The sequence below is a fragment of the Ceratina calcarata genome, unplaced genomic scaffold (genome assembly GCF_001652005.2).
Source record: "Ceratina calcarata isolate Rehan_Ccalc_2016 unplaced genomic scaffold, ASM165200v1 scaffold397.2, whole genome shotgun sequence".
In the NCBI taxonomy this organism is placed as follows: Eukaryota; Metazoa; Arthropoda; class Insecta; order Hymenoptera; family Apidae; genus Ceratina; species Ceratina calcarata.
The window spans coordinates 326,058-344,285 of NW_017163090.1; the positions used below are offsets into that span (position 1 = coordinate 326,058).

Consider the following 18,228-nt stretch of genomic DNA (forward strand, 5'->3'; position numbering starts at 1 on the left):
GTACAGTAAGATTATTTAGAACAGGTACATACCCCCCCCCCCAAATTCTCTTGCTTCGCATCGATAAAACGAGATAGAAAAAACGGATGATCGTCGCGTCGCATTCATGCTCGATAAAAATAAATAAAACGGACTACGTACGTACGCGTAGTCGGCATCATTGCGCAGACAGTGCGGGACAGCGCTACGATTTTTTATTTAAACAGGTTTCGACTGTAGATTCTCGATTCTAGATCTAGACTAGACCCTAGACTTAGATCTACACTCTGGACGCGACTGTAAGAAAACTGTAGGAGACAGCGGGACGAGTGCGAGTAAAGCTAGACCAGAGTAAGTATGTAACATACGTGTGTATGTCATATGGCATCGCACGTGTGGTACGAATTTACCCAACACGAGTTGTACCACGTATGCGACGCCGAATTACCGCTTAATAATACTAGTCGTTAAATAATACCAATAACAGAACGAAATCTGATGACACGAGCGTTAGGTTCGTGTTAAGAATCTTCGAGAGACGTTACGCTACCGGATAGTTAAATAGTACGGAGTAACTCGTATCTTACGAACGTCTTTTTAAATGAAGGAATATCGATGGATTAATTTGGCAAAATATAATAATGAATCTGTGCGCTGCATTGTCATAGTTTCTGTACGCGTAATGGTACAACGTATTACATACTGATCGTCTCGAGTTCGAATTCGGCGGAGGACCGACTATTACTAGATACCGAACGAAGAGTAGTATGTATGTACCTACCTAACCAGGTAAGTACCTACATACTAATAACGCGTTACATTTGTACGTAGTTCGCAGAACATTGCGAGAAAGATACACTCACGATCTTTCGTAGGATGTTCGAAAATACCGATAAATAACAAGTTTCGCATTTGATGGGTCGGAAACTTTTCTCTTCTTCCCTTTTTTCGATAATTACAATTATAGGTGAGCAAGGCATTTAATTACAATCTATTATTTCGAATTTTATATATGTTTCATTTTTATTTCTTCTTTCCCTTGTTTTTCTTTTCTTTATTCTTACTTTACATTTTACTTTCATTGTATGTTACAATGGGCTTCTGTCCATGAATAATGTATTATTATTATTACTAATATTACGGAGAGCTATATTATGTCGGAGCATAAATATTCTATACGACGCGATCGCACTTACATTATTTCTCTCGAAGAAAGGTATAGCGATCGACTTAGTTTCTGTCAATATCGTTCTTGATTAAACGATTTATCATGTTGATCGTCGTGGCATGAGCATTTGTAATTGACGAAAAGATTCGAGTTAAAAACTAAAAACGGTTCGCGTTCATACGTATCGAAACGTTCATATCGACAGACCGCGAGTTTTTTGTGGAAGTGGTAATAAAAAGGGAAAGACATTAGAGAAAAAGAAAAAAACGAAAGAAGAGAAACGGTATTTCCGAAACACTTTTCATAAGATACACTACAACAACGTGTACAGTCGCATACGCACACGGGTAGCAATGGATTGTCGATTCGATCGATTATCCCGCTTCTTCATTCTCCTTCTATCGGCCTTGTCACGATTGCATCGCGCGACATCGTAGTATAATTATCACTAGACAACGTGGTCCTATTAAAATATATACATACGTTATATATCACAAGTTTTGAAAATCGTTTACAGGCAACGCGACATCGTTCCGCGACACGCAAAGTTTTTAATTGATTCTCGAAACACTACACAGTAAATATCACATGGAGCGATGAGAATTTCAATCATTTATACATACATACACATGTATGTATGTATGGATACTTGTATCGGGCAGCGATCGATCGATTTCGATTGCCGTCGTCGATAATTTTTTTACGCGAATACAAATAGCACTTGCAGAGGAGGTACAGGTTTAGGCGTACGATTGATCCAACGATATAGCGATTTTGTTTCCTTTTTCGACCCAGTTTCTCAATCGTCCTCTTAACTCCTCCAAACTTTTCGATTTCGCTTTGTTTATCCTCTTATACTTGACGTCTTTTGGTTTCGTGACTGATCGGTGATTGCTCATTACCCTGTTATACGTGACCTGAAAAATAAGACGTCGCATCTTGTTCATTGGCTTGCATTTTTGCGTTCGTACGCGGCCAACAGAAGAGAGACCTGCGGCAAAAACAGAAAATAGCGAATATGTAGACTAAAATAAAAGTCGCTCACCTGCGCCTGTTGACTTTCGTCTCTCGGTCTTTCGTTAGGAGGAGAATCCGTTTCTTGAGCCAATCTCTCGAAACTGCCGTACAAATCCTGAAGTCTACCTTTCCCGTTACCCAAACTTTTCCCTCGCCTGTCGTCGCATTCGGAATTCTCGGTCGACTCTGATGGATCCTGATTATTCTCGTTATCTCCGTCTTCCTCTACCGAGTAAACGGTCTCTAGAATTTCTGGCCTCCGCAGATATCCGTTGCATCGTCGCATCGACGAGTACTTGTTCGATGGTTCCACTGCGTCCGATACCGAACGGATCACAGTCACATCACTGATGTTAGAACGGAATCTGTCGGACCAATACGAAGATATGCATCGATAATTATCAACACGACTTCAACTCCCAAAAACCGAGATGTACAGACAGAAATATAAAATATAGATTGCGCATAACAGCAAACGTGGATCATTAATAAATGGTGAATGAAAGAGAAGAGGATCGAGAACTCAATATCTCGAATAGAAATGCGGAAAATTGATCGAGTAATAGCGTTCGCCATCGACAAAGCTATTTATGTAAATACATGCAATCGTACCAAATGTTAAACAAATTGATTCGATACCTAGGAGGTGCTAAATCGTCGACGGAATCGTCGACGGCTTCTTCGAGTACGACGGCACTGTCGCTGTCGCCGAGGTTGTCCAATCTATCGAGGGCGTCGCAGGGTGGCGAGTCCCTCGTGCCTGAGCTCCTCTCCGCCAACCTGTTCTGCAACTGCCGAATCACTCTTTGCTGTCGAAGAATAATGGACTCTCGTTGCGCCAGACTAGCCTCGATTTCCTTCTGTTTGCGACAAAGCCTCGACTCGAACAGCAAAAGTTGCGAAGACAGCGTTCGGAGTTGCTCCGCCTTCTCTCTTGTTAGCCGTGCCACGAGATCCTCCTGCAAAAGGAGGAATAGGGTTCCTCTTCATCTGCAAACTATAACTGCGCGATTTCGAATCGTTGCCTGTTGTACGGAATTTAGTAATTATTTGGTCGATTCTAAATGCTCTAAACTCAAAATATTTTCACGATTGCTATTCGAACTCTTCAATAGAAGAGGGTCGGCGATGCGCGAACCTTGGGACACAGGAATACGCGATCGGAACGCGGTTGTCGATATTACGCGCAGCATATCCATTCTAGACGCATACGCATATTCAGTCTGCTCAAAGTACACTTTCGATTCTCGACCTGACTTCATTAAAACCGCGCGTTTTGCGTTTCAAGTAGTACATACCTGCAACTTGAGAGTCCTTCGCCAAACGAGCATCTGGTGTGCTTGTGCCCGTTGTCTCGCTCGTAGCGCAGCTATTACCGTTTTGGCCTCCTCCAGAGACGTCACATCCGTCTCATTACTATCCTTCGATAAGTCGTTATCCCTCGCCTCGGTGATCATCACCGGCGTCGTAATTAACGAGCAACTGTCCATCGACGTCTCGTCGAAGCTGCAATCGAAAACCCATTCGATCTCTTTATATTTAAATACAGTTAGCTTATCATCTCCTCTTTTTGGACGCGTGCTATCCTAAATAGCTGATAACTACCTATAGCGGATGCATAATACTATATCGTCGAACAGTAAATACATATCCCGGTACAGGCTGAATCGGATAAGAACGAAATGAACGTCGGACTCTTCTATACGACGATGTTAGAATAGCTTCCCGTCCCGGTTGCGCGTTCCTGTCGCGTGTCGTTGTTCGATTCGAGAAGCCGAGAAATGCGAGGTAGGAGAATTGCGAGAATCTGCCGCCTGCATCGTAGCAATACTCGTTCGTCGTATCGTCGATCGCGGATCGATCCACACGACCCATGCCAATTCCAATTCCATTCAATGGTAGTCTTCTTTATACTCAATATAAATACATAAGTAACTAATAAGCGCGTAAGTATATAGAAACCATGGAACAATTATTTCGTAGTTTAAATAATCGAAATCATACTCGAGTTATCTAAGTTAATCACGGGAACGCTGCGAACGACGTTTTCTTTCCGTTCGCGACGATCGATCGCTAGAAGCGAGAACAGAGGGTTCGTTTCGTAACAAGCTCTAGTACAATGTATGCAAGAGTAACGAGGCGGTTAATGGAATCGCGGCGGGAGTCAGAGGAGGGCTGATCGTGTTAATAGATTCGATACTACAGACAGGCTGTCCGTTTCGTTCCTCTTTTTCCCTTCTCTCTCTCTCTCGCTCGCTCGCCTGTTATTTCGTTCGATTTATCGTTTTAACATGATAATTTCGAATGACTACTATGACGCTGTTCACCCGCGCACCCTCGATAGATAAGCGTTGTTAATAAAAAACGATGGTTCGCGAGTTTTTAAAAAAATACGTAGATAAATTCATAGATCGTAATTGATTAATAAACTATCGTGTTTTGTCGCGTCGTTATGGCGAATATCTGGTAGGTGGCCGAAGAATCGAAGAGTGAGCGGTGAATGGTGAACGGTGAGCGGCGAGTGGCAGCAAGTGGTAGCGATCGCCGACCGCGTTCCGCGTTCGCTTCAAAACTCATGAATCTATTCGCGTAGATGCTCCTGCTTCTTGCTTTTGTCCACGACTGTTGCGTAGGTACTCGAGTAGACGGCAGAGTACTGCACGGACCGGGTCAACGAGCTGACCTCCGTCCACTCAGGGCCAACCGGACTTTGCGATAACGCGAACATGACACTTTTCTACCTGTGGCCCGTAGAACTAGCATCGGCCCGTTGCACTGCGGCCCGTGATAGCCCGTAGACGGTACAGCGTCTCGTCATCGTGCCGCGAAGGCAGTTACCGTAGGGAGATATGCATGCAGACGTACATTACAATGAGATATATGTATAGACCATAGTCATTCGCGTTTCTATTCGCCTCGACTCACCTCGTGACAAATTGAATTCACGGTCCGACGCATCGACTCCCGTCGTTCACGGAACGACGACGGCGCGACGCCACCGGAAACCACCGGAAACCACCTATTCGGCGCATCAACGCTTCCGGAAGTGCACACTCTCCTCGATTTCCTGCCTATGACTATGACTACGGCCTACCTCGCACCGGAAACTGACAGCCCGAATCGCGACGCGATCCGATCGATTCGTCACCGGTCGATCACTTCGTTTTCACCGTATGTCGCCAAGCCCGTAATTAAGTATCGCGGTATTGAATAAGGAAACGTTTCAAACTTTTTACGATCTTTTTAAGTTTAGCTTAGACTGCTTAGAGAAAGACCTTCAAAAATATATATGTAGGAAACCTTTGGAAAAGTTCATTGTCGGATTACGGAGGTAGAGGATTCACTCCTGCAAAAAGGAATCCATAGGAGATTTATTTTTATGCAATTGTAGCAATGCGAAGATCAATACGCGTGACCGCATCGCGACGCGAGACGGTGAAATGGCGGTGGTTACCGTTTAAGTTTACAGAAAGCTATGCTTTCTCTCTCTCCAACGAAGTTCCATTTTTATTTTTAGCGACACGTTTGTTTAGTCGTACTGGATTGCTCGCGAAAACTCTGGCGCGAGGGAGCATCGATGCGTCACGGTCGCGACACGAAGACGCTGTATCGTATCTCGCAAATGCAGCAACCTTGAAAATTATATCTCCGCATACCGTCGTAGTCATACCCGACGATGATAGAAAATTGAAAATAAAAAACAATTTTTCACGACGCGTGCTACCGCAACCTAGACGATACGATGAGTTCGGTGTTCGATCAAATCCCGTGAAAAGTTTCCCTCGAAATGCAATTTTCATGAAATGTTACCCGATAACAGCTGTTATACGTTATTCGGTATAAACGTTAATCCGTTTCGAACTAAACGGAGTGCATACATAACTGCGCATAAAGGAAAATAATGAAGCACGTATGATTAAATGCGATCGGCAAATTTGGCACAGCTTCCATTCGTTTGGTACCCTCATTTTCGAATGAAGGACGATATTATCGAGCCGTAGTGTTTCGGCTTTCGGCGTCCAACAAGGACACGGAAGCGTGCGATACGTTCGAAGAAGTGCATACAAACACGCACACAGCGCGCGGAACCCGCTACGTACTTCTCGTATGCACTGAACGCGTGGATTCGCGGTTGAATTCCAAGCGGTCCTTTTATTCCGAAAGCGTCGTGGACGGATCTGGGTCAGCCCGGCGACGTCGCGAGGACATCGAAAAGAAAAAGCGACCGCTGCATCGAGGAATACACGGATAGAAATACATTACCCATACTATCTACGCTATCTCGAAAGCGAGAAGCGATGCATCGCGCCGAGTTATTGCCTGACTTTAACCCGAATCGGGTCGAATTGCGTCGAAAATTTGTATAAGTGCGTCGAGGTTTTAAAACGGGAGTCAAGTATTATACACGGAAGTTGAAACCATGACTCGAATCCTGCGAAAGGGGCTATTTATAGATACTGGCTAGATAGAAAACTAGATCTCAGGGCACAATAGCAACTTTCTACTCCTACACGGCACACGGGTGTGTGCATACGGTGTACCAAAGTATGAAATGCTCGTTACATGCGTATACACGTAGATACTCGTTGGTCGTGGGCTGTGTGAAGCGTCCGAAACGCTTCTCTCGGTTACGTCATACTTTCGCGCGTCGATCATCCGCGCAATCATACCACAGGCACGTAATACGTATCGTAAATATAATACGTACGTGAGCGTAAAATGCTCTCCGTCTTTCGAGTCGTGTAAAAACTTCGAGTATAATCAAAACGGAAGATGACGTGAAATGAAGACTTTGAGGCTCGAAACATCGTTGCCCGATTCCCACGCGCTACTCGATACGATACTCACTAGAATCGGGATTCGACGAAACGAGCTTTTAACGCGCGGGTGGTTAATATACACCGCGTACGCGTTCGCCGATCGGAATTACGGCAACTACCATTTTACCGATGCGATGGCAGATAAATACCGTAATTATGGATCGTACAAGCCGGATCCCCGATCGCGTAATCCCGACGTTATTAGCGGCATCCCTTGCCCGCCGCGTGACGAAAAAGGTACTCGATAAAATGATCGTTCACGCGCGATTATCAACGTATTGTAACGTTACCGATATTTTCGTCTTAATTTTAATATCTAACATCTACGTCTTCTCTTAATTTCAATCTTGTTCTTTATTAATACAAACAGTTGGGACATTGCATAGTTAAAACATCGTAGCAAATCTTTATTCATACAGTATATTTATCTCCTCTGTCGGATTATTTATAGATATAGATAACAAAAATGAATCTTATGTTTAGAAACTGTACTCTTAACACAGCATGTTCATAGCACGAGCCAATCACTTGTATATGACTGTTTATTACAGGAGGCCTGTCCTGGGTCGGTTTTCTCTGATTAGGTCCGAAAACTTCTTCAAGATCGGTAGGCTCTTGGTTTTCCTCATTTGCAGTGCGGAGTTCTTCCGAATCATTATAACAAAAGATTATATTCAACAAATTTCATTTATTAACCCATTTCCAATATCCTTCCAAATATCAATAGGATAAGAGATATATCTGTTATGATTATTGTCATTTCATAAGGGTTTAGAGCCTAAACCGAGCGAACGAAATGTATCGTGAAACGTGAGAAGAGTAAAGGGAAAAACTCGTGGTTAGTGTTTCTTCAGACTGTAGAAGACAGTAGGTAGAACCTGACCGTTACGACCACTGCGAATGGTCGATGGTATCGTATCGTCGAGCGATCAAAAACTCGGAGTATCGACGATGAATCACGATTCTTAGTACCGGTACTACAGTAACGCGTAATACCGAGAAATTAACGCAAGGGCCAATAATAATAGAGTTAACATTGCGCCCTCAGCAGTTGCGATTCTCAGGCGGCATTCTCAGACGATTTATTCAGCTTCAGCTCGCAAAGATTCGCGTCACTGTGATAAATTCGTGTTTTCGTCGTTTCCAACGGAAACGAAGACCAAAAAAGAGATTGATTACTCTACGACTTTATTTACTTTATTACGAACTGGATTGACTCATCTCTCAATTTTCACAAGAAATTGGTCAATCGGGGATATCCGGTATACAGCGTATCTGGGTGTTCCGAGAAATAGAATCGTGAATGCACATATTTTTCCGTATCGTATCACATTATCGTGAAAGATGGACGACATGCGATTAAATCCCGTTATCGACGAGACGCGTTCAATTTTGCATCCGGCCTCGGGAATCTCGAGGTCGAGATGGGATCAGCCGGTCAAGGCCAACGAATATCCTTCGTATATTCCTGGCCTCCACTCGAGTTCGTAATCTTCATACAGGATAGACACGTACAGAATTGTAACGTAAGAAAGTCTGAACAATATCGCCTAGCGCAAGGAGTCGACGGGTTTTAAACACGTTTGCGTCAGAGATAGCGACGACGACGATGGTACGACGTCAAAAATTATTGCAGATCGAATTTAAGAGGCACTATTCTTTTCGAATAATACCGAATTTATTAAAATAAGACTGTATATTGTTCTATTCGCGTCTTATTATTGTCATCTTTCCATCGGGATAGATGCGCGTGGCGTAAATGTAGGTACAGGCATATATGTATGATGAAAATTTCGTTGTCGAAAGAACAAAATTTCGGATAAAGCGTCCATGCTTGCGTGCACAGAAAATAGACCGTCGAAGATTGCCGCATGGTACGTAAATAAAAGAGGTGAAGGGAAAGCGACTAGTGGACGGGAGGTTTGAGACGGACGTCGGGTACCGCGCGCGGCATTGCTTGTTTGCATCCACCGTGCGCACTCGAGAAAAGAGATCGTCGTAAACGGTGTGGTCGTAATTCAAACCCGGTAACGAACGGCGAAGAACGACAGATACGATCGAACCACCGCTGCAGCCGCGGCCGTCGTCTTTGGAACATGGAACGAGCGCGGATGGATGGGAAACGAAGTCGAGTTTAAAATCGACGCTGAGGCATAAATCCCGAAGACGCGAGCCACCATCGTCGCCAATGGTACGGCTGGCTCGAAATAAGCAATAATTTTTTACTTCCGTTCTTTGAAGTCGCCCGCATGTACGAGAGTTCCGCGAAAGCGAATCGTCCAACTGGATCGTCACGTGTTGTTTTTCGAATTCGGAGTGCTGCCCTTTTCCGAAGAACAACTCTCATGCTGAATCGATCACATGACAATCATAAACGAAATTAATAGATTTGACCAGACTTTCCGACTTAATTAATACCGATCTCGGGAAATGTAAGATTCTTTATCGCGAGACGTAACGCAACGACGATAGGTAGAAGCGTCGCTATCGGCGTTTGCGTTCTCGAGAACTTGGCATTTGCCGTATGAGAAGTGATCGTATAAAATCGACGAGATTCGAGCCGACGTTCGAAAGATTTGCGCGTGGTTGGAAAAGGGACGATCGAAAAGGTGAAAAGGCGCACGTAGTACACACGTACAGTCACGGACGGTGAACAGTAATTAAATCTTGCCGGTGTATCAGTACTATGGACGCGTGCGCAGTCTAGTATAACTTGGAACACGGAAACTGAGCCAGCTCGGCCTTGTGTCAGGGGGACAGAATTCAAAACGAGTAATAAGGCTATGTTCTTCAATGCTCGATCTGGCATCGATACTGTTGGATTTTAACATAATTTTGACGCGTCGAAATAAAAACAATTTTAATCTACGCACGTTACTACCACCTACATTAAAATTCTTTCTATTTTGACGGGTCAAAATTATGTTAAAATCCAACAGTATCGTTGCTAGATCGAGTATTGAAAAAAAAAGACAGACTTACTATTCGTTTTGAATTCTGCCCCCCTCCCCCCGGGAAACTAATACAAGTCTGAGCTAGCTCAGTTTCCGTGTCTCAAGCTGTACGTATGTGTATAGTAAGTCGTGGGTCCCGGCAATCGTGTACATCGCACTCGTGGTTCCCTATTAAAATCGACCTTCGACTCCACCCGCGAGCAACAACGGGATTGTGTTTTCGAGAGGATGATCGTGTACGGTGCTGTATCGTATAGAACTTTCAGCTAAATAACGTCAGCGGCGCGAGATAATACACCTATGTAATACATATATGTAGGACGTTTATTCTTTACCGGTACATATTACGTATGACGTACGTTCATACAATTGGTATCAATTCAGCTCAATGCTTCCTTTAACGTCACACGTAGACGTTTATATTTTTATTGGATATGGTCTGGTATTGATACTGGTCCCATACACCAGTGATGGCGAACCTTTGACCCGCGAGCTAGACACTGACCCACCCAGTCTTTTTAAATGACCCACGCGTTGATTCTATAAACTTATATTTTATAGCATAAAAGAGAGAACAGACAATCAAAAATATTAAAAAAATACTGCTGACTGAGCTTTGTGCAGTAATTTATATCACCCCATTTATATCAATTTTTTTACGTCGATCTTTATTTCTTGCTCTTCACTTGCAAAAGTTTTAGAGGATCTTAAAAGTGAGAACCTAAAAAAGTAGTTTTTAACCATCCTTTCCTCCCCCTTTCCAAGTGACGCCACTGACTTAACGACCCATGAGCTAATACTAAAAAAAAATAACGAACAAAGTTTGACCCATTTCTCAAAAAGGTTTGCCATCATTGCCATGTTCAATGACCCGAAATTGATGAAACACCTTTTAAAAACAGAATCACTTCTTTAATAGTGGACTAAAGAACATAATTTTCTGTAGGATGTTAGAAGACTTAAAACAGGATGTTTCAAATTTTAGATCTCGCTTCACCTCGCTAAGTAAGACAAAACCTGAAAATGGTCCCAGCCAGTGTCTCGCTTTCGTTCCGGAATCGATCGAGGTTCGAGATACGTGCGACGACGACGTTTCGCCTACCGGCAGCGGAGTTTCCTTTCTCTAGCACCCCTCTTCCTTTCTTGCGTCTCCTTTTGTTTCTCTATGCGATATAGTCTTTCAATGGAACAGCGCTGATCGTGGACGCATCGAAAATAGATTGGATCGTGTGAAAGCACAAGATTTTCAAACAAATGATAATGATATACGAACGTGTCCACGAGCAACGTCGGAAGAGTCGATTAAATTCTGCAACGTTACATATGCCCATTTATATAATATTTTCACACTGCGAACATACAATAAATGTCCTCATTTCTGCTCACTGATTTAAGATTGCGCATACAGACACAGAAAAAAGGAAGTGAATCGAAATTGTGGGTTGAACAGAAATTGGGGCATGTACTATATTTCGTTTTCGTTGCATCGTATATGAATTGTATGTGTTCATACGTCGAATAAGCTCGAATCCGAATCCAAACGAGGACTCGTAGACACGCACACCGATTACGTGTCCCGTTCAGCTCGGCGATTATTAATCGGCATTCGACAAGGTAAACGATCGTCGCTGTTGCAACGTGCTCGATTCGTTATTGTTTCCATGGGTTGGCGCATGCAACGCGACACACCGCGCGCTGCACCGACGACATTCCACGGACTGCCTACCTATACCTACCTCGTGGTGTGCTACCTATCTCGTTAGCTTCGACGCTCATGTTAATTAAATTTCAGCACCGGACCACGAGCCTGTCGCGCGTATCGAATAACACCGCATTCCGTTACAGATGTTGCACGCGAAACTCGAAAAGGAATCTCGCTGAATATAATCCCAATTACAAATGATAAACTCGATGTACATGTTGCATGTTTCGAAAAACGAGTAGCGAGCTGCCATCGTTTAGTAAATCGTTAACGATACGATTTTCCGTGGCTGGTCGTATACGATCGACGAAGGAGGACTCGGTCCGTCCTTATTTTTCCACTTGCCGGGCTGTGCGTGTTGGTAAATAGTATGCAGTCTCTGAAAAAGGAGAAGACGCGGTACGTCTGGTAGAAGCGATCACCGCAATCCCCAGTTTTCACGGTCCGTTCGGTAGAACCGAGATACCTGTACTACATATTTACCACGCTTTCGACGCTAAGCCGAGCTACGACCGTGATCGAATTTTTCTCGGACTTTGTCGGTACAAGTACGTGCACGAGATTACGAATTACGAGCAAACAAGGTATCGAATGTTTGGTTCGATCGACGATTAAACGGAGCAACGTTTTCGTATCATTTTGCTGCAATTTCGTTTTAGCCGAGGTTGAAGATTTCGTAACGTCGAACGGGAGAGAGAGAGAGAGAGAGAGAGAGAGAGAGAGAAAAAGAGAGAGAGGAGAAAGTATCGAAGGACATACGAGTAAATGAGACTTGTAAAACGCATCCACAAACTTAGACCTCGTAGGCTTCAGAACCGCCCTTGGCCTCGCAGTCCTCGTACTCGTATGGTATGGGCGAACGAATAGATCGAATGGAAAAAGAGAAGATGGAACAGGAGGAGAAATGAAAAGAAAAAGAGGAGATCGAGCGAGCAAAAAGAAAGCCCCGGGGAACGAGTCTCGCACGATTGATCTCGCCGAAACACGAAACACGAAGTATGAACCACGCAAAACGTAAACTTATTTTCTTCTTCTAATCGGCTTCTACTTCAATATCTATACGTTCGTCTGAGACTCGAGACCTCAAATGCATGTATTAATATGTGGCTACATAAGAAAATTCATTCTTCCCGAATTCTCGCGATCGATCAGATTATCGATGGATCAAAAATAACTGGACGATTCTTTTTCGTCCATTTAAAAGACAATGAGCAGCGAACAAGTGCCGATTATTGGAGCTAACGACAGCAACCCCGAGCAATCTATCCTAGAATGTTCATCACTCCGCTTCTATACGCGACCCAACTACTTTTCAACAGGTTTTCCGCTCAACGGAGTGCGGGTGCGGCCGTTCCGTCCTCCTCGTTCATCGACGTCGATGGGATACCAAACACCGTGCCGGCATGTCTAGCGTCAAACGCCAAACGGATAAGACACTTGATTCGTTGCGCCGCTTTGTACTCGGTGTTCAACCACCGTACCGGATACCGCGTTTTCTCCGAAGCCTTTCTTTTCCCAAATTGGCCTCGCTTCCCTCCTCGATGATCTAAACGATTTCAACGAATCGATACGAAGAGAATTTTCCAATTCTCGCTCTAAACGAAGCGAACGACGATCGTTAATAGGCGAATGTTCTGCTCCGTTCGAGTATATTTGTAGGAAATTGGTATTCTGATGTATAGGTGCTTACAATTAGTGGCGGAGTAGTCGATCGATAAGCGAAAGACCCGGGGTCAATTCCCAGTCCAACAAGAACGATCGGTCGACTCTTTTTCTCCTACATATTCGTGAAAACGTAGCATCGGAACATTACTGCGACAGTTAAAGAACGTGATTACGTGTAGTATCGGAGATAGGACCGCTCCAAGGGGCCGAGTGCGCACGAACAATCGGCTCGGTACGTGACTTCTCTGGCAACAGGTTTCGGCCCCGGCCTCGGCGGTGGTAGTGGCCAGCGTCGCAGCGGTGAATCACCGTAGCAGCGGAAAATCGTGCGTTCCATGATTCACGCACGAATTCGTTTGCTCACTCTTGCGAATGAATTTAAAAAACGATATTATATTGGCAGGACACAGCTATACGTACATACGAAACGACGATACGAAATAAAAAATCGAGCCATGACGTGATTACTATTGGCCTGTTTGCAATTTGTACGATTCGAAAGACGACGAATTAAAGAATCACGAGGGGCGGTGTAGCGTCGCGAAATTAGACGGGAACGGCAGACATGTACGGCTACGTGCAAGAACGTGTAATGAGATTCGATCGATTAGTTAGAAGTTAACGAAGAAATGAGAAACTCGGCCGTTCTTCTCTCTCGTGGATTAGAGAGAGATAGACAGAGACAGAGAGAGAAATCAGCTTTCTGCAATTAATCTCATCAAGGACGACTTTCCCAGCCCGGAACAGACGTTGAGGGAAAATTCATTGAATCAACTAAAGTCGAGCTGCCGGACAGGCACAATGGCTGGCCGATCTCCTTAATTGAAACGCTTTAATTAAAGCTTCGCTTTGGTCCGGGCCTGGATAAAACGGAAAGAAGCCCGAGTGGCGGAGGGAGAGATAGAGGGGCAGATGGATGAGAAACCTGACAAAGGAAACGAGTTGCGCCACGAGCATCGCCGATGCTTCTTTTTCGCGAGGCGATAAGAAAGAGAACGTGTTTCCAGGTATCGCGCAACTGATTCCACGATGCCTTCGCGTTACAAATACGTGCATATTTATTTATCCATTAATAAATTGAGTAACTCATTAGCATACATAATATAGAAAGAGAATGATGAATATACTAAATGCATCGAATAGCTAATAAAAGTAGTAAACACTTGGTTATACGAGTTTCCATTTCGCTCTCGCGCGAACGATTCGAGTGAGTAAAATACGAGCCGGAAATAGCGACCGACAACGACAACGTTCCTTACAAATATTCTCCATTCCACGTACGTGTCGCGAGTTTCACAACTTTTATCGTCTATCGTAATCTCAAACGATTCTCTACAGAGAAACATTGGAGAAGACTCGTACGTATCGCGAATACTTCGAACGATCGAACCGTTCTGTATTCTCATCCGTCTCGCGATCAGACATTTTTCCCGCTTTCTATTTCCTTTTTCGGGCGAAGCCCCACTTTCGGATCGATCCGGCTACCGATAACCGAGCTACCATCGTATGCAAACGCCCGGGCACGAGGCTGTTATTGTTTCGAAATGAACACGGCATTTCCGAGGGATTCGATATCCTTTCCTCGCTTTCCGCTTCTCACTTTTCAACGAAAATTCTACGAACGAAACGTGGCACCGACGAACTCGGTAGCCCGGAAAGAGAAACAGCGTGGATCGTGGGACAAGTATAGAGTCCTAGAAAAAACCGGCAATGAGTAAAAGTTGACGAAGAATGGAAATCGATTTGAATCGAATAATAATAATAATAAATAGGAGATTGACATTTTCATTGAGAGCGTACGCTACTTTAAATGTAAGTAGTCGGAGTGCGTTTACGTTTACTTGCTACTGCACGCACGGTATCTTATCTATTCCTCCGAATCTATAAACGAACGCTACTTCTCGATCGAACGCGTAAGAATGAATCGTCGATCGTGAAACCGATTCGTATCACATTGGTGTATTTGCGAATATATGTGCAGGCAGGATACACGAAACTAAAGAAAGTCGTCGCGTTCCCGATCCTTATCGCGATGATTGGACGAACGAGTTTTTATCGTACGACCGACACGCGACGAGTATTTAAAGAGCAATGATTTTATTCTTAATTTAAAGCGATAAACAACAGATAAATGCATTCAGGAACTTACCTCAGCGCACGTTGCGTGGTTTTCATTTCTGATGGTCTTCGCGTTCCGTGAATTGTTCAAGGCGATTTTCAGCTTCGAGCCATTGATTCGTTTCGGCGTACCGGTACGCGGATCAGTCGGGATTAGAGCGAAACTGAGAAAAAAGAAACAAGACGCTCACTCGGAACGAGCACTCACACTGACTCGAACCGTTACTTGCTTTTAAATTTTACGATTCCAATTTGATTAATCGCTTCACGCACAGCCACGCAAGCACGCAGTAGATCGTAGATCGTTTTGACTCGAAACGACGTCGAATAAATTGAATCGGTACCGCTGCTGCTGTTGCTGCTGCGTTCGAAGCAAATATGGTAAAAGCAGGGTAGTGGAACGGGTTCGTACGATTCCGAATTCCAACGGAACGAAACAATAACAGGATCGATGACTCGCGGTGTTGTCCGCCGATTCTGCTGTATGTCCACTGCGATACGTCCCACGAATTGCACGAGGTGGTATAATAAAAAGGTGTATACGTGTATATAAGTTATTCTCTTGTGGCACGCGGCATACGGTAAGTCGTCTCGTGTACGTAGCTGCGTACTTACACGCATTTACCGGTGCACGCGCACGCAGTATGCGGCGGTAAGCGGTAAGAGGCACTCGAAATAGATTAGTGGAACTCTCGACCAAGACGCTCGAAGCGGTTAGGTCGAGTTCGCGGAGAGAGCCTCGTAACCTTCCTTTCAACGAGCCTAAAACTTCGGAACGACCGGGTCTTGGCCTCCGCCACGATAGGCGACTTCTTCTGGATGCTCGAAGCGTACAATTACTTCTGTCATTTTATTCCGTAATATATTAGGTAGAAGGTTTAATTAAGTTATGCCCCGATTCGCGTAGCGGTGATTGTCATGGTGTGATTTTGATCGATCCACTTTGTTCTCCGTATCTTCAGCGTTTTCTATCGTTGCACTCCTCGTACTTCGAATTTCCGTTTAGCACGATATTAAATGTCCTCCAGAAGTTAAAACCGAAGAAATAAAACGTCTCGTCTTCCGATGCGAGCATCACGTGCACGAAAGAAGTTGCAAGTTGCGACGAGTTTCCCACGGTGCAACGATGCTATTAAATATTCCACTCGTTTTTTTCCTGCCGTGAAGTATGAAATTGGTTTTTCGTACTCTGTTTCTTTTGCTCTTCCGTTTCTTGTTGTCCTTCTCTTTTTCAATCTTCTTTCTTTAATTGCACTGTATCTGGAATCTTCAAGTATCGCGTTCAACGTGAAACCACAGCTCTTAACAGGTGACCACGTTGCGTCCTCGTTACAGCCAATATTGACTTGCGCGACGTAGGAATACCGGCGAGTTCACGTTACGTTGAAAACGATTTCTTCGCAAAAATCTATCGTTTCCGGAAAATGTTACGGGAGGACGACGACACAACGGTAAACGAAAACACAAAAAAAAAATTAGAGAAGACACGCGGCAGGTGCGAAAGACGCCGGTTCGCGGTAAAAGCGAGAAGGAAACCGGGCAACCTCCTCTCTTGGTCAGGTCCCAACCGAGAGACAGAGGTCTGCCGTACGAGAACGAGGACTGGTTTCACGAATCACGAGACACCCCGTGCTCGACCGGCCAGACTACTTCGTATGCGACGAAAGGAGATGGAAGCGGTACAGAGGAAAAGAGTAAGCAGGTTGGATGAGGGAAAGAGGGAAGGAGAGAGAAAGAAAGAGCGAGATACGAGGAGGAAAGTATGGAGCGTGGAGAGCGGAGAACGGACTCGTGGATGCGGAGTGGAGCGTGGGTCCCGTTCTTCGGAGAGAAGAGCACTCCGCGAGGAAGTACTGTTACTCGTTAGACAGAGCCTTCGGGCCCACGACGTGTTGCTAAACGCAACGCGATGCATGCATTTACACGGCGCACAGCTCGCACAGTTCGATCCTACGATGATGAAAAAATCCAATAAAATGCGGTTCCACTTTCTCGATTCTCTTTTTCTCGTAAGCCGTTTCTCTTCCACGCAGGATACGTTTCAATACTGGTATACCTACACTGTAAACGGCACTGCGTAGCGGCGAGCTATGGATTTGTTAACGTTGCACACTCGCGTATGCACTTATTTTCTACGTTGCATTTTCGACTATGTATTTTCGAGTCGATAAACGCGAATTTTAAAATCCAGAGTGCATTCGTAATCGAATCGTGCAGATAAACGCACGATCGAACGGCGATCGAGACGATTGATCCTGGTGTTGGGAATTTTCGCTGGCGGTTGGTTTACAGCGATGCATCGCGCGGAGCAAACGCCACGATCGTTACAGTACGAATAGGATGCCCGTCGCGTTAGTCGCGTATGGCGTATAGCGTATGGCGTATGTAGTACATATGGCGTATGGCGTGTAGCGAAGAATACGGTATGGTGTACGCGTGCGTGGATACGCATCAACGAATCGCGTGTCCTCCTTCGGCTTTGGTCGAAGTTGCTGTTTACATACGTTTACGCGCGTGCACCCAGAATTTCGGTACGAGTACGGCAAAGATTGAATCTCGCACAGCGTACAGTTCTCGCACCAAAATCTTTCATCTGCCGATACGATATCATGTCGAATGCAACCCGATATTTTTCACTTCGTTCGTCTCGTTTGTCCTTTATCCGTAAAATGCTCAAAGACGAAGTGCACAAAATATCTACGCTGCTCGGTAGTCGCGGTTCGACTGGACAACTGCTCGTCTCCTCGTCTGCAGGGTTCTCATAATTTTTCCCGTACGGCTCGTTTCCCCTCTTTTTCGCCCATA

The 18,228-nt window shown here is 44.7% G+C and overlaps 1 protein-coding gene across 2 annotated transcripts; it reads right to left on the bottom strand.

Annotated features, from left to right (window-relative positions):
- Positions 1-981: 981 nt before the first annotated feature.
- Positions 982-18,197, bottom strand: LOC108626375 (uncharacterized). 2 transcript variants are annotated; one of them, XM_026814722.1, is made up of 5 exons: positions 15,455-18,197; positions 3,463-3,670; positions 2,804-3,123; positions 2,193-2,529; positions 982-2,064 (listed from the first exon to the last, which is right to left on the bottom strand). In XM_026814722.1, the coding sequence occupies exons 1-5, from the start codon at positions 15,478-15,480 to the stop codon at positions 1,888-1,890; spliced, it is 1,068 nt and encodes a 355-aa protein (XP_026670523.1). In that variant the 5' UTR covers positions 15,481-18,197; the 3' UTR covers positions 982-1,887. The 2 variants fall into 2 exon arrangements, with proteins under 2 accessions (XP_026670523.1, XP_026670522.1); XM_026814721.1 differs by lacking the exon at positions 15,455-18,197 and adding an exon at positions 3,770-4,117.
- Positions 18,198-18,228: the final 31 nt, after the last annotated feature.

What these genes read in the sequence shown, in the direction of transcription:
- LOC108626375 (XM_026814721.1), bottom strand. Translation starts at nt 3,813, where the DNA reads ATGTATTTACTGTTCGACGATATAGTATTATGCATCCGCTATAG. An exon ending in GTATTATGCATCCGCTATAG is followed by an intron (nt 3,671 to 3,769) that starts GTAGTTATCAGC and finishes TTTCGATTGCAG; the next exon opens with CTTCGACGAGACGTCGATGG. An exon ending in GAAGGACTCTCAAGTTGCAG is followed by an intron (nt 3,124 to 3,462) that starts GTATGTACTACT and finishes CTCCTTTTGCAG; the next exon opens with GAGGATCTCGTGGCACGGCT.